This window comes from Lichenostomus cassidix, chromosome 4 (genome assembly GCF_008360975.1).
Source record: "Lichenostomus cassidix isolate B80296 chromosome 4, HeHo_3.0, whole genome shotgun sequence".
In the NCBI taxonomy this organism is placed as follows: domain Eukaryota; kingdom Metazoa; phylum Chordata; class Aves; order Passeriformes; family Meliphagidae; genus Lichenostomus; species Lichenostomus cassidix.
Window position 1 is genome coordinate 43598427 of NC_139484.1, and position 21914 is coordinate 43620340.

At 35.2% G+C, this 21914-nt stretch overlaps 1 protein-coding gene across 1 annotated transcript in view; it reads left to right on the forward strand.

Annotated features, from left to right (window-relative positions):
• The window catches only part of DLC1 (DLC1 Rho GTPase activating protein), a 214190-nt gene that overhangs the window by 41772 nt on the left and 150504 nt on the right, over positions 1 to 21914 (forward strand). The window contains exons 3-4 of the mRNA XM_085058882.1: positions 10752 to 10901; positions 13379 to 13519. Coding sequence (XP_084915008.1) covers positions 10752 to 10901; positions 13379 to 13519 — 291 coding nt within the window. The remainder of the gene's footprint in view (positions 1 to 10751; positions 10902 to 13378; positions 13520 to 21914) is intronic.

The window sequence follows — 21914 nt, forward strand, 5'->3', positions numbered from 1 at the left end:
GAATATAAATGTGTAATATTTAATACTGTGTCAGATTTCAAGCAGTTGTTGTTGATGGTTTCAGATTAAAATAGTCACTAGACTTGAGAAGCTGAACTTACGGCTGAAAAACCAGCGAATGTTAAAAACGATTATACAAAATTTATTTATTTAAATGTCTATGAAAAAACTGCTTAAATAGTAATTATGTGGTGCAACTTTGGGCCTCCTAAGGATTTAAGATAGAAATGCAAAAAGAATATGAGTATTAAAATAAATGACAGAAACATATAAGCAGAGCACTTTTAGGGGAGAACGAATTCAAGGATTCAAAAGGGTAGTTGCAGAAGAATGAGGCTTTCAGACTAACTTTGTCTCTTGGTTCTATGTGACATGGGTTCTGTCCTTTGATGTGAATGGAGAGTGAACCCTAAAGGCTCATCTACAGGCCAGAGTGTGTCTGAGCAAGCCCTCAATGCTGGGCACTGTGCACAGATCTGTCCCCTTAAGTAACATTTAATAGCTAAAATAATTCCAGTGTGCATAAACATATTTCAAAGGCATACATGAAATAGCTGAATATATTATAAAGAAAAGTGGAATTCCTTGTCTGAACCACAGACTTCTCCAAAATTCCAGTCAACCACTTACCACATGGTCAGGCACTTAGCTTTGATGCATTTCAGACAACAATATGCAGAAGACAGATGCTATTATGGGGTGTCTGAGGTAAACAAGGGAGAGTTGATATTTTTTTACCAAATTTGGGGTATTATCAGCTTTTCAGAAGTCATCTCTGCAGAGATGGTGCAGTAATTGTTGCAGAGTTTTAGAGAAGCTTGCGTGACTGCAGCATCTTTGTTATTTATTTCAGGAAATATCTTAGCTGAAAAATATGGTGTGTGACATATAAAGGGTGATCCAGCTTCCTTTGATTCTGTATTCTCTCAAAACCTCTAATTGTCTTTCATTACTATTTGCTAAAAATTCAAAGGGAAAAGGAAAATGTGCATTTTGAAGATTTTTTTTTTTTTGTGCTATCAAGAATGTTTCTAAATGCGGCTGAAAAGGAATAAGAGTTTCCTTGATCAACATTTCCACTCCCAATATGTTTGGTCTCAATTCCAGCTTGGAGGGCTTGTTTTGCTTGACTCAGCTTCCATGTGGTTTAACTAAGAAGTCTGATACGAACACCTAATTTTGTAACCCTTTTGTTGAAACTGTTTTCTTGAGGCAAGTTCTGAAAATTCATATTGGTCATTAACCCAAACCTGAGCTTTTACATTGGTTTTATTCACAAACAAAAATTTTATCTCCATTCAAGATCAAGAGTTTTACTGCCACTTCCTCAGTCACCAATAACAGTTCTCATAAATATCAGTGTGCTGTGAATTGTGATAGAAAAGTAACCTTAGTTTAAATCTCACCATGCAGAAGTAATTTAATAGGAAGGTAATTGTCATTGGGACAATCCAATTTTCACATGGGAAAGAGTGAGCTCTTTCCCAAGAAAACAAAGCACTTAAACTTCTTTCTCTGAATATAAAAGGTTAGCAAGGGGTTTTCTCATGCTATCATGTTCTCTTACAAACTTCTGACATTAAAAAGTATTTCTGGCATTTCTTCAGCTGCATAGATTGGCAAAGCTAAAGAAGCTTTGGTGAATTAAGAGACAGAGGACATCAGTTTACTGCTCCTTTTTGACAAGACACCTCTCTTTGAGACCCTAAGCAAATTACAAATGTACACACCCCCTAAGTTCTTTGTAATGGTGTCCTGAAGAAATACATTTGAGAAGCTCTCAGTACCCTACAATGTCTGTAAAATCAGCTTAAGCACACCTGTAAAAAACAAGGTTACAGTTAAGTTGTCACTTTGCACTTTGCAACAAAAATGCAAGCCTTTGCAAGAAAAAATAAAAATCAGTGCACTATTTGTCCTCCCTTTTTTCATCTTACCTGGCCAACACTGACATTTGTAGGGTTGCACATAAGACCCTAATAAGCACTACACCTTTCCCAGGACTGTGTTCAGCTGGACCCCAATGGCTTTCTGGAACTTACTGGAAACCAGTGCTGGTATAAGGAGAGCTGAGGGGTGGCCTGAGCAAGCAGATGAGAGAACAGGAACTTGTTAGAACCAGGAATTTGGGAAATGTTAAAGTAACCATGGAATTATGACCTGTATCAGATAATGATTTAGATGTCTATTTTTTAAAACTAAGTTTGGAGTACAGCTATAAACAGAACAATGTATAAAGTTACTAAACAATTGTTTTCTGATCACCATTGATTCTTGAAATATTAAACTGTTATTAATATAATGTGAGGTGAAAGTATATTTTTAGTCATTGTCTACTGTAAGGTTTTATAGTAGATCAGCAGCGAACATCCATTAAAGTTTTTCTGACAACAAGAGAGTGGATTTTCAGTGCCTTCTTAGTAATAATTTATAGCTCTGTAATCTCATATACCCAGGATGCTTATAACCTAAGACTAGGAAACTCTGAATATTCTGATAAGAATGCAGAATAACATCTTGCTTACCTAAATATTTTCTTTGCCTAATATTTGGCATTTCAGAGAATCAGCTGAACAGTCTGAAGTAGCTGTGGGATTCAAGATACCTCACTTACTTCTATATGTTTGGGGTTTATTTTCCTTTTTGTTTTCTCATCCATATTAGTTCTAGTGACACATTTATATTATGGAGAAGGGATGTATTTTTGTCAGATTCTTGTCTTTCCACTCAATATGCTGTATGCTTACTCAGGTATGTGTTTCAGTCACCACCCCTGGACATATTCAAAGGAAGTGTAGATGTGGCACTCATGCAACTCTTGATAATGAGCCAACCAATCTCTATTTTTTTTTTAATTAATTAGTCTCTCCAGATAAACTTGTAATGCTTGTGCATTCAGAAAATGCCAAATTTAAACCAATGTACAAAGTCTCTTCACAGTACAAATCAGAGTTCATGCATGTGTCATCAACTGTGTCTGCTTATGTTGCTTGTAAATACATAAATATATAAATAACCCCACAGAACTCAAAAGAGTAATCTAAAACTAAAGGAAAAGGCAGAAGCAGTTAAACATTTATTTTTAACAAAAAAAAAAAAAAATCAAAAATACCTGCAGATGAATGATAACTTGGAAGTCTTCAAGTTGTTAAGTCTCATGGAAAGTCCCACGGAAGAGTTACAAGGTGAAGCAACCACCTAAACCCATTCCTCTTGTATGTAGATTTTTTAATGATTTTTGTAGAACAAAGAAAAGTGAATACAAGAAATTTTCTGTAAAGTGTGTTTACTCAGTGATGAATCTTGACTACGACCTCACCCCCACACACTCCCACACTTGAATAATATGCAAATTGGTTAAGGTATGATTAGTAAGGGCATTGTGTTGTTTATTTTTAATAGGCTGTTTTTTCCATTTATTGACGTCACAATCATACGACTGAACATATATCTTACCTAAAAAACTGAGCTGACATTGCAACCTGTATTCTCAAAGCCCTTCATTTACTAGGGTAGCATGAAAACTATTTATGACAAGAACTCCTACTTCTCACCGAGAATTTAGAGTGTGCAGTAGTTTGTGGGTTTCAATTCTCATGTCTGTCTTAGGCCTGATTCAAATCCATGGCAATTGTGGGAAGAGTTGCACTAATTTCAGGAGGCTACTCTGTAGTATTATTCCTCTATCATCAGGTATTCCAGGGTAGAGTGTCAGTAATGGACTTTTCATAGGTACTAGGAATTACCTAGATTCTATGTTTTCACTGGTAAACTAGAGGACAAAGTAGCCTTTATACTCATTCTTCTTCCAGCATTCCCTTTGCACTGTCTTCAGTGCAGTGTAGAACAGAAAATATTTGGTTTGCTTTCCATTTGTAAACAATTCCTTGCTTCCAGGTTTTAAATGCATTAAATGATGTAGACATATAAACTGTAAATACACAAAGACATTCACTTATTGGTGTATTTGTAAAACACTCCAACAAACACATTTCAAAGCTAAATTTCATGTCAGTGATGGTGATTTATTTTCTGATTAATAAAACGGTCTCTATTTTTCCTTGTTGCAGTCTTTGATTTATAGTATAATAGAAAAGCAACAAGATCACTGAAGTATTTTATTATTGATTTTGCACAAAATTGCTAGATCTGAGGTAGTCTTTTAATAATGTAAAAATGTAACATCAACTGTCTATCACTCACATTCACATCACAGTTCTATTTAATTACAGTATTTTTCCGGTTGGATAATTAGTATTCAGATTACTGTCATAATGTTCTCCACAAGGCAGAAGTCTTTTCACTCACAGCAAAGAGAAATGAGGTACAATAAAGGTAAAAATATGCTTTTTTCTTACTTTGTAAGACATAATCATTAAAGTGTAGTCATAAAAGGTGATTTTAGAGTAATTACAATGCTAATTTACAAAATATGAAGAACAAAGCTGTAAAGTAACAGAATACTATTTATGCTGGAAAGAGCATGATGAATTATGTTACGTTTAACTATACCTTTTTCCACCCAGTGAACAGAGATTACATTCATATTGTGCTCTGTGTCTCTGTGGAATTTGATTTTGGCAAATTTTTGTAGTCATAATCCTGATATGATGCTAAGTCGGGAATGCCTGCTGGGAGTTTGGTGTCATTAGACTGGCTACTGCAATCAAGTGTAACTCCAAAGACAGAGATCTGGATTTCATACATTATCTATACTTTATGAAATTGTAGAGAAATTTAAGATTATTATCTTCTACAGTGGATAAAATGTACCATTTCAAGTTGGTTAACTGTACATTTGATTTTGCTTGTCTTAGTTACTGGAATTAGTGCCACCACTTATTTGCATTAATATTGAAGGAAAATTGGTATAATTATAATGTAGTAATAGCAGTCTGAGAAGTCTGTGTTTTCCATTAATAGTTAACATAGCTGTGCAACAATAATTTCTCAGATTGTTTTGCACCAAGGTTTTTCAGTGATTTTCCATTTCATCAAAAGTGAATTGCTAAATTCCATTAGTAAAACAACATCTCTGCTAGACAGTTTACTCAGCTGACATGAAACATGCAAAACTAGAATGCTAAAAAAACCCCTAAAAATACTAAATAGTCTATGGGTTGAGTATGTGTTTAGGCGAAAAAACAGCTGTAGAAAGGAAATTACTACAAAGGAATGCTTTTGTTTGGATTAAATTAGCTTTGAACGTGAAAGATGTCAAATTTTTGCAATGGAAATCGAGTTCAGTTCAGGAGACCATATCTGTGAACACCACAAGAGTTTGAAAGATCTGGGGAAAAGTCAGGCAAATTGAGAAGCTGCACCTCATTTCTAGTGCTGAAATCCTCTTGTTCCTTAACTTTCAGTTGGATATACTTGGATTTTATGTTCTCTGTCATTTTTAAGCACATTTCATTATTTTCCCCAGAATGCAGCACTATCCCTGAAAGCACTCTGCTCTACGGAAGGAGACATATTTTTTGCCTGGAAGTGTAAAAGCATTGTTTTTGTTAAGACCATAAGTTATTCAGAGATTGGTTTTCTAATCTAGTTGTATTTTTTACATTTCTCTGAGGATACAGTATTGAAAATCACAATTACAATATAATATAGAAATCAAGGGCCTCTGAAGACTTCACTTTTACAAACATAACTTATTTCTGTGTTTAACAGGAGTTAAAAAGGATGTGTAAACTAGTGTTACTGAATACTCTATATTTGGAAAAACTGAGTTAGTCATCTAAAGCTCTTGTAAGGAAAATGAGAAGAAAAGCTATTCTCCCAACAGCATGTGTGAATGTGTTGAGTGAATAGCTGCAAGAATATATGAGTGTGTCTCCTCACCTGTGATTTGTACACCAGTGTAGGCTTATGTTATTCATTCTATTTTCAGTCCATTCTACATATTAGATCAAGTATTGTTTATAATAGTAATTTTACTGTGATTTTTCTGGTGTCCAGGCCTTGTGTCTTATGTCAAAATGGAATGGAGTGCTTTACTTAGTAATTTTGTTTTAGTGTTCTCTGCCTGCAATCCCTCTAAATAATGAATAAGACTCTAATCATAGAACCATAGAAGGGTTTTGAGTTGGAAAGGACCTTAGACATCCTCTAGTTCCAAAACCCCTGTGATGGGCAGGTATATGGTACAGTACGGTGTAAAATTTGGAGAGAGATAAAATTCTCAGGTATTTTTCAAAGTTTGTGAACTCCACAGTGCTGTGTAGGAGGATGGAAATTTTAACTTATTTGCATATCTTATAGTAAAAAATCATCTGACTAATTTCAAGACTGCATCTTTTGCATTCTTCATTTGTTTCTTCAAGTGGAAACCTCTATAGTATTAAATCAGTGGTATATAATAACTTTTTCTTTTTTCAAAAAGGGTACTTTTTAGCAAGGAAAGACAAGAATGAGTAATGTAATGCTATCTGAAGTGTATAGCATTAATATAAGATTTTAACTCAGTCCAGCTGGCTGCAGATCAAGAGTACCAGGCAAAACTCAGCCATGTCTTTCTATAATTGATCCCTTTCTTTTGTGGGTATGCCAGCTTGTCTTGTCAATTGTGTGAAAGTCTTGCCTCTAAAATCCAAGTTTTCCCTCTCAAAGAGATTATGAGCATCTTGGCACAAGAGTGGCAGGAAGGAGGTTGTGCCCTCATGGCCCCAGCAGGAGGATGTTTGGAGTGGGATATTCTGTCCCCTCCTTAGCCACAGGAGACCGAAATGGCACTGATGGGGAACTGCTCGTTCTGGAAATCAGCAGATGCTTTCAAAAGGAACACATACAGGGAAGGGGGAGTGACTCCATCCCCCTGAGGGCATTAAGAGAGAGCACAAAGTTAGTTTTGAGTACTATCTGCTTCTGTACAAAATCTTCGCTGTGAAAATTAATATAGGTTTTATGCTTAACCATCTACACCCTTTTCAAAAGGTTCCCTTTGCTTCAGCTCTACTCAGCCAAAAGATGTATGTGGGAAAAGGGACTGCAGTAGGGACTCTGTGTGTGATGTAAAAACAGTGGCTACAGGTGAAAGGTGAAAACACACTTGGAGAAATACAGGGTTTAAAAGGGCAAGGAAGTGAAACCCATCCACTTCCATTTTGCCATGCCTGGATAAGACAGAATGGATGCATTAAATCCAAACTTAGTGTCAGACTCTTTAATTGGTTTATTTTTTTTGAGTTGGTTAAAGTAACTGTAATGTATTGATAATATGGGTATAAAACTCAAAACCTTAAATAAAAAGGAGGGAGTAAGTACTTCCTAGAAATACTCTGATTAATGCTGCTTTCATACAGGGTTTTTATCCATCAACTGTTCAAAGTAAAATTATAACATTGTGTGCAGAGAACATTATATTCAGAAATTGCCAGGTGTTCTCACAAATGTTGCAAAAAAAAAATTCTGCAACTTGGCAGTAAAAAGACACACTAGCACTAGAAGACATGGGAGTACATAGGCGGAAAATGTACTGTTATTCTTGTCAATAGTGATATAAGCTCCAAAATTACAAAAGTGACTCAAAAAAGTAGTTAAATCTCATTTGCAGGCATGTTCTCAAATTTCATTCTATTAGCATTGTTTGCTGATGATAGCAACAGGACTTGTAGACTGTTTTCCTTGTAAAAACATTTGGAGTTTTAATAATTTAGGAGTTAATTCAAGCATCCTTCATTCTAGGAACAGTTACAATGTTTTCTGTTCTAAACATATGGATATATTCAGATTTAACTAGCTTCTTTATCACACCAGTGAGGATAAAAATTAAAAGAAATATTTTTTTTCCAGTTCATGACCTAAACTATTTCCTCCTTGTGTGGAGGCGTTAAAAATAAAATTTCCAGACAAATAACATCTCAAGTTTGACCTACTGTTTATGTTTGTGATGCATGCCTGAATTGCCCTATGTAAATGTCTTAAGGCAGAAATAAGGGTTGTAAGAGTTTTCGTTGACCACACACCACCTAATGCCCAAGTTTTGACTTCTTAATGGTAAAGGTAGGGTTTCTGTGTAATTCTATGAATGTGATTGGTATTTTGGGGTTCTAATTTGGAAGGTAAGTAGCTATCAGTAGGAAATAACATGAAAGAAAGGAAGCAAAGGAAACACTGTTTTTTCAAAAGAAAACAGCTAATACCTTGCTGGCTATAGATGGTATCACACTTCAGTAATAAAATCCCAGAATATACCCAAAAGGAAGAGATTAAAAAGATATCAAGGTTATAAAGCTCTTGGAAATTCATTGGAGAATATGAAGGCTAAAACTGTCCAAAGATAATCTTATAATAATATTAGTTCTGCATGTTGTGATGAACCTCCAACTCAATATTAGACTTTTTTAATTTGCATGTATTAATTTTTTTGTATAATGCTTAGACTTTCGTGTATACAAATTGGTAGTGCCCTGACAAAACAGGTGTTTAGTAAGTTGTAAAAACAGAAATTATTGCTAAAATGTTAAATTTCTCATATTTATGTGAACTGCATCCAAAACCACAAAGTCAGAACTTCTAAACAGAATAGCTAAATTCCATAATGATAATATTGTTTTCTGAAAGCAGTGTTTCCCTGCAAACCCAGCACATTTTGCCAAACCTAAGTATCACTTTGAGCAATATTTTGCCACCTCTTCATTTCAGCAGGTTCTTCTCCAACATTCTCAATCTGCTACATGCAAAGCAAGTTTTTACTGTTTTGGCAGGATGAATCAAACAATTTGCTTGGGGAAAATTTCAGATTTTTTTTCCTTTGAGTAAAATGCCTGATATCTTTTTAGTGTGTGAGAAAAAGAAAAAAGGGGAAAAAACCCCACAAAAAAAACAAACACAAAAAACCCCAACAAAAAATCGCAAAACAAGGTAACTAAAGCACCCCACCCAGCCACCACAACTTCTGTTGCTGTGGTGCAGCAATGAATTTTTGATTTTTAAGTCAAGTGTAAATTTTAGGTTGATTAACCTTTACAGTGGTGTGTTTCCAAGAAAAACATACCGAAATAAAAGCACAGCTGGGGTACTATGTGGGAAGCTGGTTTGGTAACAGCACTGGCAACCTCTGGATGTGTAAAGTGGCAAAAATCATCCTCACCATGGTGAACATGACCCCTGCCACAAAGGAGGTCATGTCTACTCTGGTAGCAGACACTCAGCTGCTCCACTGGGCTTTCTGTACCCATGCAGATTAGATTAAATAACTGTTCTGACATTTGTAATTCTCAGTTATAAATTTAAAATCAGTTAAAATGAAGATCCACGGAGTGGCGATGAATCTTTTGGGACATTGTGTTTTCATTTGAAAGAAAGGGAAACTTAATAATTTCATTGATTTCTAAAGTATTTTGAGGTGATATTCTCTCATAATCACTCTAAACTCAGTTCAGATTCATCAGGGGATCCTGAAAATTCATCAGGTTTCAGCAACCCAAGGCAAAATATCAAGTTGTAACACAAAATGAAATACACAGTTACCCTGGGTATTACCTTTGCATTTTACACTGTTCATAACTCTGCTGTGGACTGACAGATTTGTATTTGTGCTTTTCCAGGATTTAGTTAAGTAACCTTCACCTCTGTCTTCACCTAAAAATCATGTAGACTGTGGTCTGTATGACTATTTCATCTATACATTTCCTTTAATTCTAGCAGGAATCATTTAATTCACTTTTGCAATATCTTTGAAGCAATCCATGAAACTCCTGCTAATGGAACCCTAACAAGAGAAGTCTCTGTATAGCCTGAAAAACAGTTTAGTGACTATAAAGTAAAAGGCTAATTTGGACACTTATATTGCCTACTTCTTGGGCACAATGATGTGATTGTAACATCTTTGCATCCATTTCTTGAGAAGGATTTGTGAAAATATTGGTTCAATACAGTTAATGGAGCTTCCTATTTTCTAACTTCCTATTGTGAAAATACATATAGGAGCCAGTAGGAGTTTTCATGTTCCTGAACTTCAAGGCAGGCTAGATAGATAACTTTTGTTTTAAGTCTCTATATAAAAGGGAAAGGGAGGAACTCCTTGAGAGCATTATTTAGTCCATCTAACTGAAGATCTTGCTTTGAGTTGAACTTTTCAGCACCTGCTCTGTCTCCGTTTTCTACAAAGTATAGGGAAATTAACTGCATAAACTCAGTGTTTGAGGCTGTGGTATGAATAACCCTCATCCTTCTCTTTCCAATCAGAGGAGCTATGATGTTGTGTTCACTATTACCCTGATGTGCCTCATGTGTATCAAGAATTTCCAACCAAGACAGAAATCTCTGCTACAAATTGACAAAACATAGTTACACTAATGAGTTTCATGAAGAAAAGTAGTTGTGGATATCCTCAGCTGGAAAATGACCCCTTTGAATTTCTCTCCCATTTCCATCACAGATTTACCTTCCTAGTTTGTATTTCTACAATCAAATTAATGAACTTCGGTGAATATTTTGAGAAATGTTTAGAATCAGTAGCTGTTTTAAAAGTATGTATTTCAAAGCAATGATGCATTTGTTCCGAAGAGTTGTTCTTTTAAAAAAATTTAATTGCTATAATGGATGTAAATTACATATTAGTATAAAATATTTTCCCAGAGTAAATCAATACTCAGTAAACTGGTTACACAAAGCAGTATTAAAAAAAAAAATCTGCTGATTATTCTGTATGCTTTCATGGCAAATTTAGTAACAAGGATTTCATAATAAAATTTTTTCTAACTAATACAATTTCAGATTTATCAGTTGTATTTTCTGTTCCATAGGAAATAACAGAAGATCGGGACCGTTCGCGACTGGATTCAATGGTGCTGTTAATTATGAAACTGGACCAGCTTGACCAGGATATTGAAAATGCTCTCAGTGCAGGCTCTTCCCCATCCAGCACCCCGACATACAAACGGAGGCATATACCTGTAAGCCAGTTTGCTCAATTTTTCTTCTTATTATAAGTAGAATCGGTTCTTTGTTTCACTTTTTTCTTTCAGTCCTCTCATTTTTCAGTTCCTTTGTTTAGAAGTAAAACACTTTTTGTGAAGAATTTTACTTGTATTTTTGTTTGTATATGCACATGTTTTGAAGGCAAAAATATTGGCATCTGTTATTTCCTCTTGGCATAATTTCATAAATGGGAGCTTCAGAACTCCCAGATGAAACAAAGGGACATAACAAGATTCAGAAAATATCTGGCACTTTAATTATCACTTACTGCAAATGCAGAGTCAGCACAGACTCAGGATCACACCAGTCTCAGAACATGAGTATGTGTCATTTGACATTACATAGAACTGAAAGTAAGTATTTTTTTTTTCTGCCAGTGGGAGACACGAAATCCTATGTAATTCAACATAAAATTCTGGGTAGAACTTGAATTATTTAATTTAGGGGATTTTTTTAATTTACCTAAATTGATCACTGCTTGCTGAGAGTAACCCAAAAGGAGATGGGACAGCTCACAAACATGACTGATGCATTCCTTTTTGTCTGTAAAGTATTTACACATGTAACTTTGAAGAAGTGAAATGGCTGATCCAAGGTATTCCTGTGCAGGCTTCCTGTTAATTTCATCCACATGTGCTGCAGCTGCTTTTCAATTCAAGAAACCTGAAAAGTACTGCCCCAAGATCTCTAGACTAACATTTGAGTCATTTGTTTTTGTCAATAATATTTCCTTCTAAATAATGAGGAGCTTTCCTTTAAAAGCCAGACTTCATTATTGCTAAATGAATGGTCTATAGGTGAGAAAAGCTGTATTTAACTTTAAGGGGTTTGATCAGCTGAAAATTATATAATTAATCATTTTTAAAGCATTTCACATAATTTCACTTTTAATAGTTAAACATTTTCCCCCTGGATATCAATACTCTCATAGTATTTCGTTTAACACTGATGACACAGGAAACCGGAAATACAATGTTAGCATCTGTTCTCTATATCTCACCAATCCATGCCAGCGTTTCAGCTAATTTCTTACAGCAAGAGGCAATGTGTATAAGCAAGCCTGCTTGATAATCAGAGGTGGTATCTGTTTCCATGCTGCAAAGCAGCCCTGCAGAAAGACAACTTGCATCAAACATGGTATATGTGCTATCTGTGAACACTGATTTCCTAGGAATTTTTGAACCTTTGATTATTATGGACCAGAAGATTAAAAAATCTGGTTTTCGAGATATATAGGTATTGAGTTCAGGCTCGTATTTCTTTTATAGCAAGAAATCATTTGAATGGAACCTAAAAACCTGGCTAATAAGGCAGGGAGCATGGCGCTGCACTGTGGCAGCATAGCTCTGCTAACCAGAAACTTCTGAGAGCAGCTATAGCCAAACTGACTGCCACAGAGGCTGCTCCATGGCTCTGCTGCATTTCCCAGTGCATTGGACTGGGAACATTGCAGAGGACTCACTGGCAGGAAATATCTGACTCAAGTACATGGTCCTGCCTAGACCATGTACTTTGCAGCTTTGTCCCTGATTTCTAACCCTTTTCAGAACACCACACAAGCACACGGTGTACAGGCACCTGTCTAAATGGCAGCTTTGGCTTGGCAGAGCAGAGACTTAACTGGAATTAATGAACGGTATCTTTTCAGCTCAGGAACAGAACCCCTGAGATGCCTCTGCCCCATATTTCCCCTATTCTAGGAACCTGGCATTAGGAAACTGAGGCTTTGCCTGCACAGAGTTTTCTGAGATTAATAGTTCAGGGGTTCTTTTTCATACTGCGTAGCTGTATTCATGCAGGCTGCACCTCAGCTAATAATTGTGACAGTATATGGCTGGTTCTACACATAGGCAGGTCTTTGCCAGACGTGTGTCACAATTTATCTGTGAACAATATAATCCCCTGTCCTCGTTCTATGCAGTAAATCAAGCATGCGTTCAATTTTTACTTCCTCAACAATAAAACATACTATATGTCTTCTTTTTATTCTCAGAGAGAGAAATGTGATCAGTGTCATTAAAAGTAAGGGCATTTTAACCAGAAATAGTGTTTGGCTGGTAAGTGTCTGCTGATTCAAAAAAACTAAGGAGCTCTACCTCCGAATTGTATAAACTGCTGGATGGTGATGTCATTTCATCTGTGTAATGGTTTACAGATGTTCACTAGCTTGCAGTGCTGCAGAGACAGAAGGTGGGAGCACACAGGAAATACTGAATATCAGAGAAAAATGTCAAACTTCTGCAGCCCCAAACTGTTTTTTCTTACCTTGCATTCTACCATTTGATGTTAATAGTGATTTATAATTTCAGAAGAGCAGCTAATACAAATCACCACATTGAGAAGGACAGCAAGCATATGTATTTAAATGAGCTTGCCTAAATATTTCCATTATTTAGCAAAGCTATATTTTTATTTCACATTTACTGAAGAGACTTGCAATATTTTTCTACAGGATGTTGAATCTGGTTCTGAAAGTGGAGTGGATGTTACTCCAGTAAATCCCTCACAAACAAACTTGTCTTCTAATATCCATGCTCCTGACCTAGCATCTCCCTCTTCAGTGGCCAGCTCTGGAGCTAAACCAAAGGCTGGGGTGAGTACAAAGGTTATATTTTTTTTAAACTTCTCTCGTGATTCCAGGTTGGAAGTAAAATAAAGAAATATTATGCTATTCATTACTTGGATTGTACAGCACAATGTGTGTGACACTGAGGAAAAAAAATGCAAGTTGTCTCAAAGGACTCTTTGAGTGGCAAACAATACTAGAAGTTTCATGTTTAAAAATACACTATTAATAGCTGATGATTGCAATAAGCTGAGTTTTTATATGAGAAAATAGTTGAAAGGAGCTATGCTATTTAGGAACGTATGTTTATGACATACTACCTGTTCACTCTTGAACTTGCTGTTTCCACTGCCTCAAGAGGCACAGAAATCTAGACTTCTCTAAGCTTTGCCTATGCTGAAAAGTCTTAGTGTAAGTCCTGTTCCATCTGTTCACATATGAAATGCTTCTGGTAACCAGACCAGCAGAAAATCTGGGATAAAATATTAAAATAAAAAGTGTAGTTAGCATAAATATATGTTTAGAACAAGTCTATAAAAAGTAAAATAGAGGCCACCTGTCATTTACTGCACTGCAATAATAGCAAGTTAACTAATGCCTTTGATTGTGGCTAACAGAAGTTCTAATAAACATTTACATTTGGGATTGTTCACTTGTACAAAAATAAATTCACTTGTAATTTATCATCAGTGCATAACTATAGCAAACAGAGAGCTCTGCACTCTGTCACTGCATACATAGCAGCACAAATTCTCAAATAAGTACATGTGTTGTGCTAGAAGGTGATATCCCATTTTACCAGATCCTGAAAAGCACACAGACACTTTTTCACTTTTTAAGGTATTAACCATCCCTTTTAAATTTAGGTTTCTCTTCTAATATTTGGGGAACTCTTAACACCTGACTTTTCAGAAGTATGGGTCACTTCCTATGAGTAAGATTTTATGCGTTAATTCGGTTTCAGCAAGTATTTATTTGATATTTGCTGAGATGAATATATCATGTTGAACATATATGCAAATGTTATTTTATTATATAATTTTATAATTTTTCGGAAGTTAAATTTTCTCCAAACACAACTCTCTTCTAAAGTTTTGCAGGCTGCAACTCCTCACACCCTATAGCAATCCATCGGCTACTCACTGCAAGTCACAAAAAAGTGAGCTACTTTTTAATGGTACTGGACTGTTTCAAAGACCTTACTCCCTTTTTGCAACTGCAGATCTTCAAGGATTCCAGATGCTTAGTCTCCAAGGACAACTTCTTTTGTTGTGTTTATTAATAGTATGTAAACAGGAGTGCAAGAGCGATTAGTTATAATATGGAATGATATGTGGTATTTTTAAACAAACTGTAGCCAACCGTTGACCGCATCAAAAACAGAGTGTAAAGCTAAAATGCCACATCATGTGCAGACCTGGGGAGTGGGCATACTAAGGCAGGTCAGGGAGACATGAGTGCAGATCCAGTTCCTGATAAAGAACTTGTAAAAAGTATTAACTGCACAGGATATTTCTCATAGGTATGAAATTGGTGTACAGACAAACTATGCCCATTCATGTTCATTTGTTCATTCAGTCTTACATGGATTTAAACCAAACAATTTCAAACAGTGTCACGATGTGTATATCCATAAACATAATTTGGTTTGATAATCCTAGTGGAAATGATTCACTCCTTGGTTTATGTAAAGCAGGACATTTTAAATTTTCATTAGCAGATTTTATGAAATGTTAAAAAAGAATTGTATTTAAAATTCAGTATCAATTAGAATTTTCTCTGCAAATTAATAACAGATATTATTTTAAATAAAATTAAGGTTATGTGTGTGTATTTTCATGCACAAGTTATTTAATATTTCATGAAATTTCACTTCTGGACAGTCAAATCCATTCTTATCAGTGTGAATTCGTGTGAATATCCATGTATATATAAGCATACACATGCATGCACACACACACAGAGAATTCCTTACTGAATACAAGCATGACAAGGAAGAACAGGATTCTCCAAAGAGCATTATAGAAAGGCTTTTCTATGATTCCGCAGGGTGCACTATGAAGGCCTTTCATATGCAGATGTACTTGGTACTTTGGATTTATGAGAAGCATACGGCTGAATAACCTTTATCCTAAATTTAAGATCCCACCGTTTTATCTCATGGTCAGGGTGAAATAGCATAATGTGATCAATAGGGTGTTTGAACCTTAAATTGTGCAAGTTTGGAAAGGTGCATATACGAACAATCCATGCCAAAATAAGGATTCATGTGACTGAAGAGATTCATTTCCCACATAATTTAGAATAGGATAGAAAGAAATGGTTTTGACATCTTTATATTACTCATGTCCACAGAGTAAAAAAAAATTGTGCTTCTAGAATTAGCACATCTTTATGTGCTGGGGTTTTAATAACCAGTCTCCAAAATAGAAAAGGATTTTTGTATGTTAACACTTGAGGATATACACTTGGCTAGCATTTAATCACATGAGAGTTGAAATGAGCTTAAAAAAATAAGAAATCAACAGTCTTTTGCCCCAGCGGCCATGAGAAACACTGGAAAAAGGGTGTCTTGTCTGGATTTGGAGAGAAAGGAATGTAAATATTCTACATGTCGTTTCCTTCTACAAACCAATGCTATACATCTGGACACTTATATAAAAAGCAGAAATTATTTATTTTTAAATTTGGGTTAATCATTATAGAAACAATATGTGACCAGAGTATTTAAAATGTATTTTAATAACTAGAGGTAAGTTACCATATCCTTCTCCAATGCCCAGTAAAAAGTCAACCAATTAAGGAAAACTTGAATCAATTCATATTGGGTTTTAGGATTTTTTACTTTCTCTGTACAAAAAATTGGCTAAAGGACAACAGCAACTAAGGCCTAAAAGTTGTGGCCAAAATTTTGTCCTTGAACATCTGCTCTGCAAAGCCTGTTTATTTTCTGTTCAGGTGAAAAAAATCCATCCATGATTATTTTCTACCCCTTGTCTTGGCAGTCTTATCCCTCCTGCTTCAACAGTGTCCAAGTTAACCTTAATCACACTGTACAAAGGTAATCAGGCATCTATTATCACCAGAATGGCTGGTACCTGGGAGCAGATTGTTCTTCAGATTAGCTATAATGGCTCATTTAAGACGCATTCAATTCTCAAAGTGATTTAAGACACCAGTTATGTCTGCAAGTATAAAATTACCTAGTCTGTCTGAGCACTGGAATGGGCTTCAGGCATGGCTGCTGGTATCACTTGGATGGGCTCAGGAGTCCATTTTCAGAAATCTCGTTACTGGACTGGAACAAAAGCTTGTATTCTCTAGATTACAGATTTGCAAACTTTTCATGTATATGCACTAAATTAATTTAGCCTCTCACATACACTATCCATTCATATTACATTCTAAAATTTGATCTTTTTAAAGAAAGCCAGATCATTTTGGGAAAAGCAAGTCTGAGATTTATAGATTAAGAAAGAGTTCAAGTATCTTGCTATTTAACTACACTGTTTCTTACTTTTGAAAGAAGTTAAATTTATTGTAAGTACAAGGAAGCCCTGATTTCAGAATTAAATATTAATGAATGAGAATTATCAGAATTATTTCAAGGGTTTGAAATGTTTACATTTTCTACTGCATTATGTTTTATAATGAAGTCAACAACCTATGAGGTATGCAAACACATACAAAATAAGTCAGTGTGTTTGTACTGACAAATCTTTAACTGTGGGTCATGCAATTCAAAAGGTGATAGATTTTGGTCTCTGAATCATACTTTTATGTTATATTTGCTTATTTATCAAAGTCCTAATATAACTTTTCTAAATTGTGCTGCCATTATAGTATTCCTTGGATTCTTATTTTACTCATTCAGGCAAAACTGAAAGTTATTCTGGTAAGCATCAGGGAGAAAGAGTCTTACTCTGCAACATTAATTCAAATATTTTTCCTTTAAATCTTGGTAAGGAATACAAGATGAGATAAGACTTCTCAGGACCTGATCAAGTTGATTAATTTAGTACTGTCTTTCATATCCATGTTCAAAATAAAGTGTTATAGAAGACAAGGAACGGGAGTTTATTATAAAAATAATTTTTCACACAATCGAATTTTTATTTACCCTACAAAAAGTAAATCACCATGAAGTGACATTTGCCAATCACATATAAGAAAACAGCAGGATTACACTGTATTTGTTACATGAACTTCTCAAAAATTTCCTTTTACTCTGTCTTGTTCCCCAAGTATCTAAGTAATACTAAGATACTAAGTGAAGTATCTATACAATTCTAAGTATCTCTTCCTATGTTAACCCTAAGTGTACTTAGTTTTTCTCAAATGAAGTGGCGGAGCTTTTTGTTCTGCGGAATCTTTTAAGCACCAAAAATCTTAAAGGCCTTTTTTTTTTTTTTTTTCTTTTTTAAATTACTCCTACAATTTGAACCAAAACCACTGAATCCAGGTATGACATTTTTGACAGGTGTTACCTTTGCTTTGGTCAGGGACAGTCTCTTTCTCTCACTTTTTCTGTCCCTTAATATTGAATCCTGAGTGACCAATGCAAAATCACAGATGAAGAGTTTGTAATTCTATACAGCCACAGCATGACCCAGAAAATACATGTGTTAGGCTGTCTGCTTTCAGTTCCAAGTTCAATCCCAACAAAATAGTAAGAACCTAAATAAATACCTAGCTTCTGAAGTGCTAACCAAGACGATTTCTGAGACTTTCCAAGATGCCAAGTTGTAGATTTACATTTCTGTCTCTTCTTGAACTTGCTTATAGCAGCCATGCTTATATAATGTTTTTTTTCTCATGTTTTCCTCCTTCTGTAGATTTGCTGATACTGTCTTCAACACTGTATCCATCTGGTTGTGTACGATAATTATTTTTTATAAACTGAAGAAAATGTATGACTTCTTCAGCAGTAACATCACTAATTGTGCTCTTGGCAATGTCAAGTACATTTTTCACTGTTTGCTGCCACCTGGTGTCTTGCTCTTTAAGATGAGGGGCTCTTTAAGATCAGGGGACATCAAGCACTTGGACATAGGCAGATATGTTTTTGCAGAATTAGGGCATTATGCTGCAGTTAAAAGGTTTGATGATCAGAATGAATTACCATAAAGGCAAAGAAAGCTCCTCCAAATGCTGTGTGCCTGGTATCTTAAAAGAATCACGGAATGGTTGGATTTGGAAGGGACTTTGAGGATCATGTAGTTCCAACACCCTGACATGGTCAGGGACATCTTCCTCTAGGCCAGTGGCTAGTAAATACCTACAGAATACCAAATACCAAAACCATACAGAGAAATCTTAAGTGACCTTTCCCAACCACAGCGAAATTTCCATTATCCCTATTATGATTATATTAAAAGGATTTTATATCATGTGCCATCGATTAATAAGTAATGGTTTAGACTGGATATTAGAAAAAACTTCTTCACTGAAAGGGCTGTCAAGCATTGGAACAGGCTGCCAGTGAAGTGGCTGAGTCACTATCCCTGGAGATATTTGTGTGGATGTGGCACTTAGGGACACGTTTTAGTGGAGGACTTGGCAGTGCTGGGTTCACAGTTTGACTCAGTGGTCTGAGAGAATTTTTCCAAACCAAATGTCTCTATGATTCTATTCTGGGCACTCACCACAGGGTATCCAAGTTTGCATTCAGGTTCATGATGTTAGCAGAGTCACAGTTTGAAATAACTGTGTGATGCTCAGACAAATTGCAAGGGCTTCATCTTTAAAAAGTCAAGAGTATCCATTCTGTCTGTTAGTTATTTGACTGCCACAATGTCCCAGTGAGATAGCATCCTAACTTTAGTCCTGCCAGGTACTGTGGTCTAAAAAAGCATGCCAAGTGTCTGCATTAAAATGATCATGGGTTGAATTTCAGCAAAGGTCTCTGGTACACAGGAGCATCATAATAGCTAGAATGTAAAATGCAAGAGTTCAGGCTCATGCTCTAAATTATTGTGAATCTGGGAGGAATAAAAGCACATTTTGTATTTAGCTTAGGAATAGAGATGTTCTGGAAAAACACATACATAGTACAGAATTAATTACTTAGAACTATTCTTTTGGATTTCAGTAGTTTTTTAAAACTAATGACTTTTAAAGCTGAAAAACCTCACCTCAGCAATTTCTAATTCTTCCTCTGATTTACTGCTATGCATCCCAGGATCACCTAGGGAATAGCTGAAGCTTGTTTTAGGAACAAGCTAGAAAATAGTATAAACTTTTAGGTAAAATTCTAAAGTTTAATTATTACTTTGAGGTGAACTTACCACTATTTTTAACAAGAAATATACCTTTTGATGTAAAAAATTAAATCAATAATATTATTTAAATATTGCAAAAAGAAGTTGTGACCACTCTTCCTTATTCTAAATAACATAGTTCACTCCTTTTTATTTGAAAACTGATATTAATGAAGATGTATGTGAGAGATTACTAACTTGTGTTTGACTGATCTATATAATATCTAATAAAAACATTTATATGCACAAACAAATCAATTTTAATTAGTTTATAGTCTATTTTTAGTTTATATTTAGAAATGACACATTGTAACTCTGATAACAAAATGTTTTGACTGAAGAAAAAACTGTAAGGGAAAATTTCTAAGTCACTTATTGACTTAGAAGTTGTTCCCAAAGCAATGTTTATATTGGAAAAGGAAATAAATATGCAGACATCCATTTGCAAGCGGGGAAAAAGGTTGTTTTATCTACTATGTATGGATAAAATAACCTGTTTATTTATTTGCACCCCTTTCAAGCAAGTAGATACTTTACATGATGACACACTTACTGCCAGATCAGTCTCTTGGCAGCTTTTTCTCCTTCCATGGATTTGTGGATATGCCTATACTGTCTCATTTACTGGAGTCGCTCAGGTGAAAATTATAAGCAAATGACTTCTAAAAGTTATTTGCAACCGTTAGGTTAAAAGGTTAGCTTAAATATTATGGTGATGTTAACAGTGGGTGGACATTGATATTCCCTTAGTTTAAGACAAAGGGCCTAAAGAACTTTAAAAGCATAACAAATAGCAAATTTTAGATGGGCCTGCATTAACACTCTGTTGAATACTCTGTTTTATCATATATAGTCTGATCTTGCAGACTAGCAGTGTTGAGGACAGGAATTCAGCCTACTATATTAGATATAAACCTGGGAAGGAAGAAAGCAAAATTTTACAGTGTGTAAACTCAGGTGTATTTGCACTTTAAAAAAAATTTAAATATTATTATTCATCAATAAATCTTCTCCTGTGACATCAACAGTAGAAGGCTCAGTTTCTCTAGACATGGTAGGTTTGATAGAATGTCAGGATATCAGCATTTTTTTAGTTAAACAACTCTGATAACAAGTTGGTCATGTCTAAATTTTTGAGAGTTTTCTGGACTTTATTTTCCATGACAATGTGTTCTGAATGTCAGACGCTACATGAAACGTTCCCATTTGTTGTCCAGTTGTACTGCCTGATAAGTTTAGTTCAAGCCTGTCTTCTGTGCTCTTCCATATGGATTGAGTTGAATCCCTACCAAGTTTCCCTTCTTTTCCTGAAGTTGTTTAAATATGTTTAACTGTATGTCAGTATGAAATTTTAACTATTTTTCAGCACCTGCCAAGAAAAACTTACATGACATTTATATCACTGAGGTTTTTTCAAAAAAATACTTTGCAAATTTTCCCTGTTAGAATGTAATCTATATAGTGCAGCTCTGCATTGAAGAATTTCAGTTCTGAGATGGAGTATAGTATTCTTGTTGCATGCGTGTGCAAAAATGGGCAAAATTGTTAAATCATTTTCAATTAGAAGCCTGTGAGTATAAAATTGCTGCAACATATGTAAACTCCTTCTTAATGTCAATGACATTAAGAATTTATTTCTCTGAAGAAAAACAAAACCACTAAGCACTGGAAAGTTTTATTAATAATTTTTGGTTTTGATTAAATTGCTACAATTCAGAGGGGTAGATATCTGAAAGAAATTGCATCATTTTTGGTATCAGCCAACACTTGCAAAAGTGATCACTGCAGGAGATGGTGACTGGAAAGGTGAGGTACACAGGAAGTAATCACTACTTCCTAAAAGCAAGGTACAATCTTTTTTAAAGATTAAATCTGTGAAAATTACTGATATTTTGGAAGTATAAAGTAAATTGGTCTCAAAACTTAGGCAACAAAATGCTTAGGCATTTTTCTGGGAAAATGTTTATAACCCATCAAAACAGCAGATGGAAGTTTGAGCATGTTATCATCACAGTCTTACTGTCAGTCATGCAATGCTGTCCCAATGCAGGATCTGCATGTTACTCATGAATCACAGTTTGTCATTGGGATTTCCACATTTTTATACACATCTTCTAATCTACTGCAGGTCTGGGGAGAGGGAAGCAGTCTAGATGGACCTA